The sequence below is a fragment of the Palaemon carinicauda genome, chromosome 30, assembly GCF_036898095.1.
Source record: "Palaemon carinicauda isolate YSFRI2023 chromosome 30, ASM3689809v2, whole genome shotgun sequence".
Lineage (NCBI taxonomy): Eukaryota > Metazoa > Arthropoda > Malacostraca > Decapoda > Palaemonidae > Palaemon > Palaemon carinicauda.
Window position 1 is genome coordinate 20,506,952 of NC_090754.1, and position 16,606 is coordinate 20,523,557.

The 16,606-nt window shown below is 36.2% G+C and overlaps 1 protein-coding gene across 2 annotated transcripts in view; it reads right to left on the reverse strand.

The window, feature by feature from the left end:
* LOC137623683 (glutamate receptor-like) overlaps window positions 1–16,606 on the reverse strand; it is a 44,137-nt gene that overhangs the window by 3,161 nt on the left and 24,370 nt on the right. Inside the window, exons 2-8 of one of the 2 annotated variants that reach the window (XM_068354514.1) lie at window positions 12,431–12,649; window positions 11,284–11,411; window positions 11,050–11,171; window positions 9,908–10,055; window positions 9,299–9,444; window positions 9,053–9,151; window positions 1,838–2,004 (exon numbers count right to left, since the gene is read on the reverse strand). In XM_068354514.1, coding sequence (XP_068210615.1) covers window positions 1,838–2,004; window positions 9,053–9,151; window positions 9,299–9,444; window positions 9,908–10,055; window positions 11,050–11,171; window positions 11,284–11,411; window positions 12,431–12,649 — 1,029 coding nt within the window. Of the gene's footprint in view, window positions 1–1,837; window positions 2,005–9,052; window positions 9,152–9,298; window positions 9,445–9,829; window positions 10,056–11,049; window positions 11,172–11,283; window positions 11,412–12,430; window positions 12,650–16,606 lie in introns of both variants that reach the window. The other variant, XM_068354513.1, reaches the window with a different exon arrangement.

Below are 16,606 nucleotides of genomic sequence, written 5' to 3' on the forward strand. Positions count from 1 at the left end.
TATATATATATATATATATATATATATATATATATATATACAGACCTTTCTTTCCTATACCCCGTCTGCTCTTAACATATCAGTCTCTCTATCACATGTCTTATTTTATAATCAAAATATTACCATAAAACTTCCAAGTATGCAAGTATTGCTGTACTATTATAACTCTCAAAGATGCCTTTATCATATTTACCTTCATAACAGAACACTTATTTTTACCATTTATTCCTTTGGGACCTTTTCCTCACATACTTTATAAATCCTAATATTTTACATTCCTTCAACCTTCCTTTACTTACATCTTCATAGGCTATTAACCATTTCTACTTGATTTTAGTCCTTTCAATTCAACAAACCTCCTACACACTAACTACGTCGACCTAGGACTACATACACATCCGATAGGATCTCTTTACCACAATCATTTATTCTAGGATCCTTTTGTTACCTGATTCTTCTCCCTTCCTTTATTTCCCTTTAAAACAGATTTTTATTTGCCCTAAAGCTTTTATTCGCGTATCTTCCCTCCTATCTTTTAGAACTTGCTTTTTTTTCCCTCTTATTCATCCTTACTACCCTATCCAATTTCTGTATGCCTGCAAATGCTCTGCTATTTTATCATCAGAATTCCCCTCAAATAACATTTCTCTTCTTTTTACCACCTACGACTTTCATTTTTTCTTCCATGACCCCATCAAAGAATTTGGATAAACCTTCCACTGATACTAAGTGTTCTGTTTCTATAACTCTAGCCCACAGTTCATCCATTTCCTCATATGTTCCCCATACTTCATTTTTCTCCAACTCACTTGCCTTAATTAATTAAATTTACAGCCACATTTATTACACTTCCCTCTCTATCTCCTATATACCTCAACTTTTACCTATGGCCACTCATCTCATTATTTTACTCAGGAAATCAATCTTACATCTGTCCTGCATTAACTCAAAGTCTACCAAACTCTTGTCCTCTCCATTTTCTCCTCCGGAAAACACGCATCTCACATGATCACGCTTCTTTCCAAACACAGTCCTATAAACCCTCCATTCTCATCTACTCCATGAACACCACACCTACAAACACCTCCCTCCCTTTGTCTGTCCCTTATTAATGCTTTCAAACATATAATCTAATTATCACTCTTCTTACCATACACAAATATATTTTGATTTTGACTTTTTGATGAACAGCATATCCTAAAAATATGAGAATTTATAAGAATTTGAGAAGCTGCCATCTAAAGGAACACTATGTAACAAAAATTATTCGCCTTGCTCATGATTCCCAACTGTGTCCTTGAAATGGAAGTCAAATAGATAACAGTTGAAATGCACCAACGATCTAACAAAAGAGGGAAGACTTAATTTTAACAATTATATACTCTGTTCAAATTCAGTTTCGAAATTTATAACAAAGATGTGCTTCGTATTCCTTTGCGTTACACTATCATGTTAGCTGCTTAGTTATATGGTCTCATGTCCATTAGACAATTTACTTCTATGTCTCGAGAACTTTATGTGTGAGGAGAGCAATGTAAGCTTTGCTTGGTTGTCTTCCAAACGTTAACCTGACTACCTCCAAAGTGTTAAAGGTGTCATGAGTTCATTTGGATAATAATTTGAGATTTGTAGAAAAGAACTGAATTAACACGTTCTCTCTTGCTGATGTAGTGTTTAAATAAACTTGTGCTGCCATAATTTCATTTCAAAGTAAATTGACTAAAACCCCAGATGGGACAGACTATATACATCATGTTTGATTTGAAGGTACAACCAAATATTAATAAACAGTATTACAATAAATTCTATGGAGGAGATAAAAGAGGAAGCGACTCACAAATGTGTGAAGATTGCTGTGATGGGTGATCCAGACTGAAAAGGAAAGCTAACATAAACACGAAAGAATTTATCTCGGCTGAAGTAGTACTTTCTGTTGCCAAATCTTCTTGTATAAACTCTTTTGAAATTCTCACCAGCAAAGAAGACATACTTTCCCTGTAGAACCTGCAAACAAATTTCAGGATAGATTGCAAAATAAATATTTTCTATTGTTTTCCTAAATAAACAGATATTGAAGATTATCTTTGAATGTAATCTGAATATAAGGAAGTTCAAGATTGTTTTTAGAGGAAAGGAGTAAAATTAACCTAAGATAAAGATAATAAAAGACGTGGATTCTAGTAAAAAGGCTTTTGAAATCCATTCAAAGGATTTTCCTTGGCGTAGGTGACACCATCATATTGATTCTAGTCAATGTCTGGAAATCAAAAGATGCACCAATGAGTATTCCAGAAAATGTGTTTGGAAATGCTACTTTATTGAACTTTGGGAGAGTCCATTTTTTGTTGCATGGAAGGACTCCTTCTTCAAAATAGATATTGCAGATTTTATGACTGTATTTAGAATAAAACGATCTTTTCATTACACATTCACGGTCAAATAAGGTGTTCATCATAATCTGGTATGAATAAAGAGCTAAAATTCAGTATCTAGTGTCAATTTTCTGCATCACTTATGTCTTCAGTTTCACAAAAGTATCAAACGCAGGTTGTTTCATTCTTTGGTTTGCTTATACAAGGTGATCAGTATCAGTTCTTAATTGTAGTAAATTGCATTATACTGCATATAAGAATTATACCAATTGGATATTCTTGCCCTGCGGAAGCTATAGCAACAGACAACAAGTGGCTAGACTGTATCTATCCATTGATTGTGGGCGTAAAGATTGGATGACTGGTCAGTGGGTCCAGTGATTAACTAGAAATTCCCAATACTGAATACAAGCCTCAGCATGAAACAGCTGTATAATACAGAATGGTATCCAAAATAATATGTTTCAATGACCCACTAGATGTGTATATTCAAATTCTCGACCATTGTATGTTAATATTACCAGAGGAACAGCACCGCACTCTCAGACAATGTATAAATTGCCAGTATTGTTAAGAATTTAACTATTCAGAAGGGAATTTATAAGTTCGATATACCAAAGAACAATTTGATAGTGTCTACAGTATGTTACCACAGAAGACTGAAAGCCATCTTTCAAATTTTAGTTGATATGTATATAGAACATTAGTTAAGAAAAATCACAATGATGCACTTTAGCCTAAATGTAACTGAGCCTCTAACAGTATATAATTTCTCACCTTACCTGCAAATGTATTTTGTAATTAGGCATTAAACTTTGCTTCTATAAAGAAGGTACATATCTTTTGTACACAATTAGACAGTAATATGCCCCCCCCCCCCAAAAAAAAAAAACCATGACAAGAAGACAAAGAAGAAAATACAAATAGTTATAAGGAGTTCTCACCTGATTATTATTATTATTATTATTATTATTATTATTATTATTATTATTATTATTATTATTATTAGCTAAGCTACAACCCTAGTTGGAAAAGCAGGATGCTATAAGCCCGAGGGCTCCAACGGGGAAAATAGCCCCGTAAGGAAGGTAAATAAGGAAACAGATAGAATAGTGTTCCTGAGTGAACCCTCAAGCAAGAAAACTCTAACCCAAGACAGTGGAAGACCATGGTGCAGAGCCTATGGTACTATCCAACAAGGAAACATCGCCCAGTGAGGAAAGGAAACAAGGAAATAAATAAACATCAATAGAAGTAATGAACAAGCCTAATAAAATACTTTAAGATCAGTAGGCTAATCACATTGAATTAGATCTTTCATATATAAACTAAAATGTCAAAAAAAAAAAGAATAAGATAAAAAAAAGAGGAAGCGAAATAAGATAGAATAGTGTGCTTGTGTGTACCATCAAGCAAGCGAACCCTAAGGCGTTGGGCACAAATGGCCGTACTGTGCTACCAGCTACGGGCGGGCAAAATTTGTGTGAAATCGTGGGTGTGACGCAAGGGGCACGCAACAGTCTTTGACCTCGTAGCCCGCCGTATACCAGCCGCAGAATCTTCGCTCGCTGCACTAAACTGTTCTGCAGCAGTCAAGAAAATTTGTAGTCGTAGACAGGACGCACGTCTGACGCAAGTAAGCCGTGCGTGTGATTTATGTGCAACTTACAGTACTTGCCATAGGATTTTCTGTGGCATGATCTCCGCACATTGGTCCCGCGTAATTTGCGTGTAACTTGAGTCACAATTACGAGCCAAGCACGTTTGTCGTACGGAATTAAAAGAAGTACGTGGTCCGTACGTGCACCGTATGATGCAATTGCGGCAAAAGTAGGTGTGTAGTACAATGACCGGATGACGTTAGTACTAATGCACGATATTTACATGATTTTTTCAGGATATATATTCTGCTGCAGCAAGTACATCATCATTCTGATGTACATCCCTTTGCCAAGTAGGTAGTCTCTCTCTCTCTCTCTCTCTCTCTCTCTCTCTCTCTCTCTCTCTCTCTCTCTCTCTCTCTCTCTCTCTCTCTCTCTCTCTCAGTATTCTTAATTACTATCTCTCCGGATCCCCAATTTTGTACAATGACGGTAATCAGCTGTCTTGTCCGTGATTATTTGAGTGCATTATATATATATATATATATATATATATATATATATATATATATATATATATATATATATATATGCATATGCATTTATATATATATATATATATATGTATATGCATATATATATATATATATATATATATATATATATATATATATATATATATATATATATATATTTATGCGTATATGGTATATATATATATACATATATATATATACATATGTATATGCATATATATATATATATATACATATATATATATATATATATATATATATATATATATATATATATGTATATGCATTTATATATATATATACATATATATATATATATATATATATATATATATATATATATATATATATATATATATATATATATGTATATGCATTTATATATATATATATACATATATATATATATATATATATATATATATATATATACATATATATATATATATATATATATATATATATATATATATATATATATATATATGTATATATATATATATAAATATATATATATATATATATATATATATATAAATGCATATATATATATATATATATATATATATATATATATATATATATATATATATATATATATATATATAATGGATCTCCTCGCTGTAGAACTTGCAACCCCTGAGTGTGGAGCGCGGACATTGTACGGTGGTATTCATAGCCCCCAAGGGGACGCTTAAGACTCGTACTCCGGAAGTGCGTCAGCTGCATTACACGCCTGCTTAGTACTCTTCCCGCATGCCGTACGCCATAATTTCCCCACGCATTCATCTCACGACACTTGCGAACCGTACGGCACCCGTGCGTCACACGTACTTAACCCGTACTGGACACTCAACACACTCACTACCAATTACATCGCAGGAGTTCATGGCTACGACTGAAAAATTCCCAGACAAGTACGGCTAAAAAAATCGTACGGCTAGTTGTGCCCAACGCCTAACCCAAGACAGTGGAAGGCCATGGTACAGGGGCTATGGCACTACCCAAGACTAGAGAACAATGGTTTGATTTTGTAGTGTCCTTCTCCTAGAAGAGCTGCTTATCATAGCTAACTAGTCTCTTCTACCCTTACCAAGAGGAATTTAGCCACTGAACAATTATAGTGGTGTAGTTATCCCCTTGAATAAAGACGACATTCTTGAATTCGATAAGCAGTGCCTTTGACTTCAGGGAATGTAAACTGAAAAGAATAAGGTCACTGCCACGCATGTACAATTTTTTTCTTCTTACTTCCAATATCTACCATATTCACCCACCTGTGGCAGCAGATATTGTGAAATTATCTTGCAATTAAAGAACAACAAGACAGGATTAGAAAGGAAACTATAAGAGAGATTACTCGAGTGCCATATGTGGATGAGATCATGATGAGGGGTAGATGGAGATGGTTTGGGCATGCTCTTTGCACTCCCCAAGAAAGAATAGTTCACCAAACGTTCAGCTGGTCTCCACAAGGCACTAGAAGAGTTGGAAGATCCAGGCCAACATGGCTGTGGACTATGAAGCGCGAAGTAGGAGATGATGAATGGAGAAGTATTGAATTAAAAGCTCAAGATGATAGAAACAACTGGCGAAATCTAACCAAGGCCCTTTGCGTCAATAGGCGTAGGAGGAGATGATGAAGAACAACACCTTTGTTTGTAAGAGAACTGCCTATCCTACAACGTATGTTCCCAAATAACAGCAATTAATTGTCGAGATTTTTTTTTTCTTTTTGCTTGATAGGACCACCAAGGTTGGTAGTCAAATAAAGACTATTCCAACTTATTTAGGGCTCTGAGAAGACATGCCACTCATACAAAAAACACATTACCTCTTTCGGATGGCAATTTTCAGCCCCTTTAATCACCTGCATATATAAAATTGAAACAAGTTTTTCACCGATTCAGTCGCCAGATTAGTAATATTATTCCACAATCTAGTTATATCTGGAATGAAAGTTTTATTATACTATGAAATATCGAACCTCATGATGAAGAAGGCTAGGCTGTTAGAATCAGCTTCATATCTGGTACTACGTTTGGGCTTGTTTAGTCTGGAAAGATGTTAATGCAAAGGATAGTCGGAATTGTGAAAAATCTTGTGAACCAAGCATAAAGAAATATTTGAAAAACAGTGCAAGAAGTTAATATCTAGATCGGGATATGAAATGTAAGACAGCAAGTTTTTGTCCAAAAAATTAAGATGAGTCCTCAGATGGAAACCCGACAGAACAATGTTCAAAAGATTAACATATTTTTTTGTACAATTAAAGAAACAGACGGTGTTTCTCAAAAGTATATTTGCAAACAATAATCCCACCTAGTTAAAGAGGCATTATCAATACCAAGATCTGGATGTTGAGGAGCCACTTGACCTATTTAAAATCATAATTTGTTTTGTTAGGGTTCAACTTCATCCCCCTTAATTTGTACCATACAATAATTTTAGCCAGATCTCTTATAACCTTGCGTTAATAGAACAGAAAAACCTCTTGTCAAATCTTAGAAACCTCAGCAATTTGGAAACGGCCATGCTTGTCATACTGCTGGATGGGAGATCGAGTCTCGCTCAAACTTTATAGTTTCTTGCGTCTACAACCTCACCATCCTCGTGTGCTAAGGATTCTTAGGATAGGAATTTGGGAGATCCTAGCCTAAAGGTCTACCTGTTGAGTCATCAGAAGTCATTGCCTGGTCATCCCTGGTCCTAGCTTGGGTAGATGGGGCTTGAACGCTGATCATATGGATATATAGTGAGTCTCTGTCTAAGGTATTGTATTGCTAGAGCTTTGTCACTGTCCTTTACCACTGCCATTTACGAGTGTCCTTTGAACCTAGTCTTACATCTTGAAAAATAAGTATTCTGCTATTTTTTTTTTTTTGGGGGGGGGGGGAATTTATTAGTAAAAGACCTCCTCGCTGCTATACTAGGTAATCTATAAGGATTTGAAAACAATTGCGTCTGGAGAGACTATAGAATTCTTATACGGTTAGCCTTAGAATGAAGCAGTTTGGTGTACAAAATGGCAATGTGGAGCCACTGTCCTTTATCTACTTACAATCATACTTGGAGTTTTGGTAGGATTCAACTTCATGCCCCATAATTTGTGGCATGCACTAATTTTAGCTAGATCTCTATTAAGGGATTCAGCAACCCCAGATCTACATTCAGGATATAGAATTGATGCGATGAATGTAGCATCACCTACATATGCAAAAATCTTTTTTTTTTTCTAGGCCAAAGTAGGCCTATTTTGTAGTAATTTTACTATTTTTTTATGTTCAAGCTTTGCATGGCATTTCCTTTTACTTGATTACTTTGATAGTTTTCGCAGTACCTATACCTATACCTGAAGTATCTTTGACTTAGGACTCTAGCTGTTTCATTTGTTACTGCAGTACCTGTCGACTAGGGTGCCACCCCTGTCCCTGTTACCGTAGTACTTCTGTTTGTACCACTGGCCCCTGCAACTCTTAAAGTATTATTATTAATATCGCTAGCTAAACTACAACCCTAGTTGGAAAAGCGGGATACTACAAGCCCAAGGGCTCAAACAAGGTTTATAGCCCAGTGAGGAAAGGAAATAAGAAAACATTTAAAATATGGTGTCTGGGTTTACTCTCAAGAGAATTCTAACCCAAGACAGTGGAAGACCATGGGACAGAGGCTATGACACTACCCAAGACAAGAGAACAATGGTTTAATTTTGGAGTGTCCTTCTCCTAGAAGAGCTGCTTAGCATAACTAAAGAGTCTTTTCTACCCTTACCAATAGGAAAGGAGCTACTGAACCTTTACAGTGCAATAGTTAACGCCCTGCGTGAGGAAGAATTTTTTTATTATGTTAGTGTTGTCAAGTGTATGAGGAAAGGGGAGAATGTGTAAAGAATAGGCCAGACTATTCATGTATGTGTAGGCAAAGGTAAAATGAGCCGTAACCAGAGAGAGATTCAATGTAGTCTCATCTGCCCAGTCAAAGATCGCAATAACTCTCAACCAGTAGTATCTCAACAGGTGGCTAGTGCCTTGACCAACTTACTATCCACCGAGTCTGATGCTTTAATATTATCTGCTGAATAAATTGCTTCTTTGTCTACTTCTGCAATACCTCTGCTCAATCTTTAAAAATGTTTGAGTACTTAAGACAATAATGAAAAATCTTCGAATATACTTCAAAGGGGAGCTTTGAAACGACTGACAGAAAATTACTCATATCATTAAAATCGAACTGAAGATTAAAGTATATTTTGAAGAAATCTAATGAAAAAAGCGAAGACTAAATTCTTTTTTCACACTGAAATAAGAATTATTTACTGCGATAATTTTTACGCGAGTCAAATTCAAAATGAAAAGTATGACGATATTTATAAAAGCTAAACTATGAAGGAGTTAAATTGACATCAGAATTGATTTAAAACCAGGTAAAATATTTAATTTTCTGAGTGCTGATTAAGTAAAAGGAACAACGAACTATATGTATGAGGAAGACTCAATGACTAATATCCTAAACTAGATTTCATAGGAAGACTAAGAATAATTACTCTTTTCATTCCTTCCTCGATGCCACTGGTAAAACTCGTTGAATAATCTTGATTTTTAAATATATCCCAGATCTGTTTGTATATGCCTTCCTTCGCTGCCTGCAAAAAAAAAGGTTGATGAGGATTCCATTTTGTATCCTTCAAGGCATTTGGTTTCAGTTTGTATAAGTTTTAAAGGCAATAGAAATTACTTTTATAATACGTTTTTAAATAATGCAAACAGCTTCTTGCTCAAGGGAGACATACCTTAAAAAATTCTTCATTACTGGTGCCTCCTACCATGCCAATGGTGAATCCCTCTTTGGTGGCCCTGGGAAGGTCGGTCAGGGAATCAATGGGAGTCTCGTAGGACGGGACAGCCAACACGGCTGTCAGTACCCCAGAGTACAGAGCTGGAAGAAAACAGTGGGTGGATTTTTTTTTTCTTTTTCGTTTTTTTACTATTTAGTAATAATTACACCGCTGTGTGCTTTGGTTATTTATAGTTTGGTATATAGTGAAAAAAAGCATCAACTATGAAACTAAGACCTGGCTGGGCTTGACATTTTATGACTTAATTAGAAATATAAAGGAAACTTTATTTGACATTTGTCCTTTTGGAGTGAAACATAATAAGATTATTTTAAAATCCTTCTGAAATTAAACTTCCAATGACTAAACTAAAATTAGATAGGACATTTTCATTTTGCAATTAGCTTCTCAGGAAAAAAAAATAGTATTTTACGCAAAGTATTGGAATGAAGGAAAAAGAAAGTCATCAATAGATGCCAAATTCACCTGAATATATGACACAGAAGAAATACCAGGTGAAAAGGATAAACCTCGTTGGCCAAGATTCAGTTTCAATGTAGTTACCCTGGTTGGCGATGTTGCGGAACATATTGAAAGAATACCACTGGAGACTTGGTTTAACATCAGATGCGAGGTTTTTGCTGGTTAATAATGAGACCAAATATGCAACTGGCCCCATGAAGAGAACAGTCGTAGCAAAACTGACCCAAACCTGTTTTGAAAAGTGAGAACGTTTATTGGTCTAAGGTGGGGAAAAACGTTTGTAAAAATAATGGACAGGGTAATTCATATTTTACAATCTTCCTTACTACCTCAGTTCGCCTCAGTATATTGTTGTTATCACTACCACCAAAATTTTTCATTATTACTAGTATTATTGTTTTTTTCATTATCACTATCATGAAAAAACAAAGTCACAAGTTAAATACTAAAGCCACCTCAAACTAGATTTCATGGCTTATCATCGAGTGGAAAATATTGGACATTGCATTCAGAGAATACAAGAGTCCGAATTTGAATATTTTAATCGTGCAAAGGCAAGTATTGACATTTCTGAGAGCCTTTATACCCAAATCAACAATTTCAGAATTAACCATATCATTTAATTGTGGTGTTTCTCTTTGCAGAATACTGGATTTTAGACCTACTTGGAAAATAACAATTAAATCGGCTATCAGTGACCCTAAGTTACAATTAGATCGCGGTGAGATTTTCTCCTTAACCAAGAAAAGTGGGGAATAATATCAGGATGATTTAATTAGGTTAAAATATCTCCCAAAGAAAACAGTCATTAGTTATATTCAGAGGCTATCTTACAGTTTCAAAACATGTCTTAGCTTAGTGGATCTCATAGTGGAATAATTTGAGTGTTATCTGTAAATTTGCTACTTGAGTAGAATGTTGCAGTGACAAACAATGGTTGACCAATCAACCTTCCACTGGAAAGAAGAATTTTCTCTGCCGAATTCAATCACCAGTATAGGTAACTGGGTGAAAGAACGAGAAGAAAGTGAAGCAAAGAGTTGAGTAATCTGCTGTTATAAGATATTCCACGGTATCTTACCAATGCTTTGAAACTGACTTCAGTTTTATTGTTGATGCTTTGAAACAGGTTTCATTGTTTGGATTTATATTTAGAAACGAGTTTTTATACTCAAATTCATACTTTGAAATGAGTTTCAGAACTTCTGCAAGTGTCTACGTACCTGAAACTGATAAGGGCTCAGGACAGCAAGGGCTCGATTCTTCTCTTTTGGGAACCTTGAAAACAACATGGTTCTTGACACCATGTAGGGGCCTGTGAAATCAACCACCCTTTCTCTCTCGCCTTTGAAAAGAAAAAAAATACATCTGAAATTAGCAAATGAAATTCATTCAGCAGTCGGGGAATTTTTCATGTAATTCTTACAATATCATTTATGATATATTAGGTAACTTACGTGTTATAGCAATGGTCCCAGCTCCAAAAGTAACTTCTCGTCGGGCCACCATCCCAATAATTCCTGTGGCAGTGCCATTGGGAAAAACATTCCCGAAGGAATTATCAATGGAATAAAATGCCTTGTACCTAGAAGAGAGATCGTTGGTTGTACTAATAAGGGATTACCAATAAATAAGTAAAAATCGTTTAGTTAAGGAATGAGCGACCGAAAATGTTTTCTATATTTAATGTAGAAATGTTTGCACTCCAGTCAAATTAGAAAGGAATACTATGACTTGAGCATGATATAAAACAAATACAAATATACTTCAATCCCTTTCAAAATAGTAAAAAAAAATACCGTTTAAAATACTAGAATATTTCCAAACGTGTATAAAATGTCTTCCAATTGCTAGACTTACAAAAATTATGGCGTCTCTTGTAACAAGGCCATTTTCATCACCATGCTGTCCGCTTGAGACTTTAATTTGATAGTTCACAGCAAACTAACCTAGAATGCGTGACTGTTGCTAGTACAGCTTTGCTGATCTTGGAGATGTACTAACCCTTTTACCATGTTAGGGTCTCCACACTCAGAAACACAGGGTCAAATGTATGAAAGCTTCAGTTAAATGTAAAGCATAAGGATTCTTTTATTACCAAATTATTATAGTCTTGCTCTTGTATTTGTCTTTTCAGGAAGTAGTTAAGGCTAACACTCAAGTACTAAGGTCGATTAGCAGTCAAGGAAATACTATCTGTTCCCTGTCATCGCTGCGTGGTTCTCTATTCGTTTGATTAAGTTTTTACTGTATTATATGTCGTACAGATGAGTTTACAAAGATAGAACAAAAAGGAAATAAAAGTTAAAATAGTTCAGATTAAACAAAACTCTGAAATACATCTCTGGTACACAAAGCACAATGTGGTGGTGGTCTAAGCTTTCAGGAATACACATAAAAATATTAATGAAGATAACTAAAAGAACGCTGTCAAAATAAATGAATAAAAGTAACCATTTCAGATAAAATGCATTAAAGTCATTAGTATTCTATTCAGTGGAAGCACCCAGAAAAATGGAGGTACTCTAACCCAAGAATATGACTGCATTCCCATACAAGGGCAACCATTGCAATATTCAAACACTGCTTGGGTTCAACACTCACGTGAAATTCAAAGATGAACTCAGACAATTGATGATAGTAGCATCTCCACCCGAAACGATCTCGACACTCCCATCTGAGTAACGGCGCCCTAAATCGATGACAAGAGGCAAGGACGTCACGGCAAGTGTTAACTGGCGACCATCTAGGCTGTAATGGTGAGGTTCATTTTCAGGGCTTCCCCAAGTCAGGTGCGTTAGACCCTCAGCGTCATATTTGAATCTGTTCAATCAGAAATATCTATATTAAGCAAAAAAAAAAAAAAAAAAAATCTATGGATTGTACAGTCGGCGTCAATACTGATTCAACAAATTGCAAAATTCATCGTACATAGTTCGTTAGAAACTCGTGGGGTAGCCAGTTAGTATATTTTATTCCAATTATTGTCATTCTCTTATCTGATAATAAGTATCAGTGATTAACTGTAGAACCACAGAAGGCATTACCCTATAGTGAATGGTCAGTGTTAGCTCAATAATTGTTTATTAAAGAAAAGGAAAAAAAATCCTCGTAGAAACATATGCGCTCTCAATGATTGATATTGAGTGTTCACCATTCAATGGCAGCAGCAACCACCGAGTGAATGACGAATGGCCTAATGTGATTGTAATTTACTTTTATAGTGCTATATTGAAAACTTTTATGATTTATTATTATAAAGCACTAAGAAGTTTAGCATCTGATTAAATAAAATATAAATAAGATCCAAGTTAGTGTGAGACAAAATCTAAATCCAAGTGTTATGCACGTTTAACTAAATTTTAGAAAATCTATACTCGAGCTATGCAGGAGTCGCCACACTCACAGACACACATACATACATTCCTAGTTTGTATTGGGTTGGGTAGGACGCGTGTTTCCAGGATGTGTCTTAGTAGATTTACATAGTATACAGACACAAGCACATACACACATATCTATCTGTCTATCTATATATATATATATATATATATATATATATATATATATATATATATATATATATATATATATATATATATATATATATATATATATATATATATGTCCTAATTCATGTATATATGTGTGTGTTTTATATCAAGGTAAATGAACTCAATATTCATGAGTATTCCACAAAAACCTATGTGTCAGCATGTTTTGCAGTGGTTGCATTTTGGTAATGAAGGGAGTAGTTAGTTGCCGGTGAGAACTCGAGTTGACAAGTCCCTCACCTGAGAGGGTACTTGTGTATAGTGTACTTACGAACGAACCTTTTGTAATACATGAAGAAAACCCATATGCCGACATCTCATTATCCGTCTGCACGGGTCATATTGGTGTCAGGTGTAAAAAATACATCTGTTTGTGTATGCTGTAAGTGAAGTTGTTCTTTGAGCAGGTGAAATAAAAATTCAAGATGCAGAGACACAAGGACTAACATAGCAGACACTGCTGCTACAGGAGAAGAGAACGTAGGAGCAGTGGATATAGCGTTCCCGATGAAGAATATGGACAGGAAATTAGAACGCAAGAATTGGAAAATAAGTTAGAACAGTTGGAAGAGTTAATTAACAGATTGGTGGTGGAACGAAAACAGCATATCCGACGTACATAAACGAAGTTCAAACTCACACAAGTGAAAGTACACATGCACAGCCGAGTGAAGATATGCAAATCGTAGTTCGAAAGTTGCCAGAACTCCAGGCAAGTGTTAGGCCTTTTGATGATCAACGGCCTAACTAAGGGTTTCAATCGATTGAAGTGTTTCTGAGAGACTTTGAAGTAGCTACATATGGGTGGTCGGAAAGAGAAAAAGCGATTCAAGTTATTAGATTACTGAAAGATGCTCCAGCAATGGAGGTAATGTGCTGACCAAAAGAAAGTTTAAGAAGTTATACTGAAATAAAACGACGTTTAATTGAGAAGTATGCCTTGCCTGATGTGAGAAAGGAAGACCTAAATGAAAATTACAAACCCAAAATACGGGAAGGTGAATCCATTCTTAGTTTTGCAACTCGCATTTTTCGGGATTGCGATTCATTTGCTACCCGGAGTGCCAATCTCCCAGAAGGTGATAAAAAGGCAATTGCCCGTAAACATATTCGCAGATTAGTAAACCCGTATTTATGTGGTTATTTGTTCGATGACAATCCTTAGCAGACGTAGTGAGTGCAATACAAAATATTTTGGACAGTTTGCCAGAAGAAAAAAGGACTGGGAATACCGGGCTGATTCTGAGAAGTTGGCAGTCATGAGAGGAAGTCGACCCCTGAAGAGAGGTAAGGGGGAATGCAGTCATCAGATTAGCAGTCTTCAGATGTTGGCACTGTGGGGGGAAGGGCACCGACGAGTGGAGTGCCCCACCCTAGAATCCCCCTGCTGTTGCACTTGTCAGACCTACGGTCATCTATCTCGAGAGTGCCCAGCAAAAAACGCCCAGGGTGGGCGGGCTGGGGCACACGCACACCTCCCCCTGCCCAACGTCCGAGGAAAAGGAAACAGAGGAAGGGGAAGACGAGGGAGTTTGATGGCCCCCCACATGACATTACAAGCAGTAGCCGAGGAAGCAGTAACGACAGACGTGACAGAGCAGGCACTGGGACCTCCATCGGAACCCCGACCTCACCCCCGCACCACTAGGGCGAGGACCAGGGGGCAGCGGTATGGCAGCTGAGGTCATTGGCCCGTGCCCCATATCTCGTAATGGCCATCTAGGAATGTTAGCAGTTAGGATCAACCTGCAAGATAAATCCATCTGAGCGCTGATTGACACGGGATTCAGTGTTTCATTGATTGAAAAAAAATTCTCCTCAAATCCACTACAGCCAGCGGCATCCATTGTTCTTGACACGCCAGAAGGAAATAAACTACACATAAACCATACAACAATCGTCAAATTCAAGGTGGGGTCTGTGAAGTTTACACATGATTTTTTTTTCTTGCTCACCTTGGGAATTCCAGGAATCGAGGCTATCTTAGGAATAGACTTTATCTCTAATAATAAAATTTGCATTTTTGGGGGAAAAGATACAATATCAGTAAAAGCTGGAGAGTACATTTTGCCTATAGAAAATCATGAGACAGTAAGTGCGTGTGTTAGCTCGGAGAGACATTCAAATAGGGTAACAGCTGTACCTGAGAGAGGAGAAGTGTTGTCTCCCCAGACCCTTGCGAGCATATCTGTGACCCCGTGTCCCCCTCTTGCGGAAGGAGCCAAGGTAGTTGTTAAACCCCATGACAATTGGGCCCATATAATATTAGAGGGCTTGACAGAAATTAAAGAGACCAAAGCTGATATAACGATAGTTAATTTGTCAAATAAAAGAGTTGTTTTAGGAAGTGATTCTGTGTGTGAATTAGAGTTATGTGAAATTTCTTATCATGGGATGTTGGGAGCCACAACTCCAGCCCACACAGATAAACGCACTCAGAATTTTATTATGCAAACACGAAAATTATGTCTGTCAGAATATCAGCCAGTAGTTAGTGACATTGTCAATAATTATTCCGATGTAATTGCAATTGGAGATGAGCCACCCGGGAGGATTGATCGATTTCCCTTTAGCATTGAAACTGGGCAGGCGGAGCCGATCAGGTCAAGGCCTTATAAGGTACCCATTAATTTCCAGGGAGAGATAGAAAGGGAAATTAATAAATTAAGGGGACAAGGGATAATCGAGGAGAGCGAATCCCCCTGGGCTTCTCAAATTGTAGCTGTTAGTAAAAAGGATGGCTCGGTAAGATTGTGTGTTGATTATAGGAAATTGAATGCAGTCACTAAGGATAATGCATTTCCATTGCCCTTGATCGAAGAATTATTTGTGAAAGTACGGGATAGAAAATATTTTACAACTGTTGATTTAAAATCTGGATACTATCAAATACCCATTTAGGAAGACGGTAAATGTAAAACGGCATTTATAGCTAACGATCAATTATTTCAGTTTAATTTTCTTCCTTTCGGTGTTAAAAATGCTCCAAGTCATTTTTTCTAGAGTAATGATGGCGGTTTTGTCACCCTTAATTGGCCATAATGTTCTTGTTTATTTAGATGATATCATAATTACAAGAAAACGGCCGAAGAACAAAATAATATTCGTAAAGTTTTAGAAGCATTGCGACGTAATGGTATGAAAATAATTTTTGTCAAAGTGCAAATGTTTTTGGAAACAGGTCGAATTTTTAGGTCACATAATAACCTCAGAAGGTATCCAATCC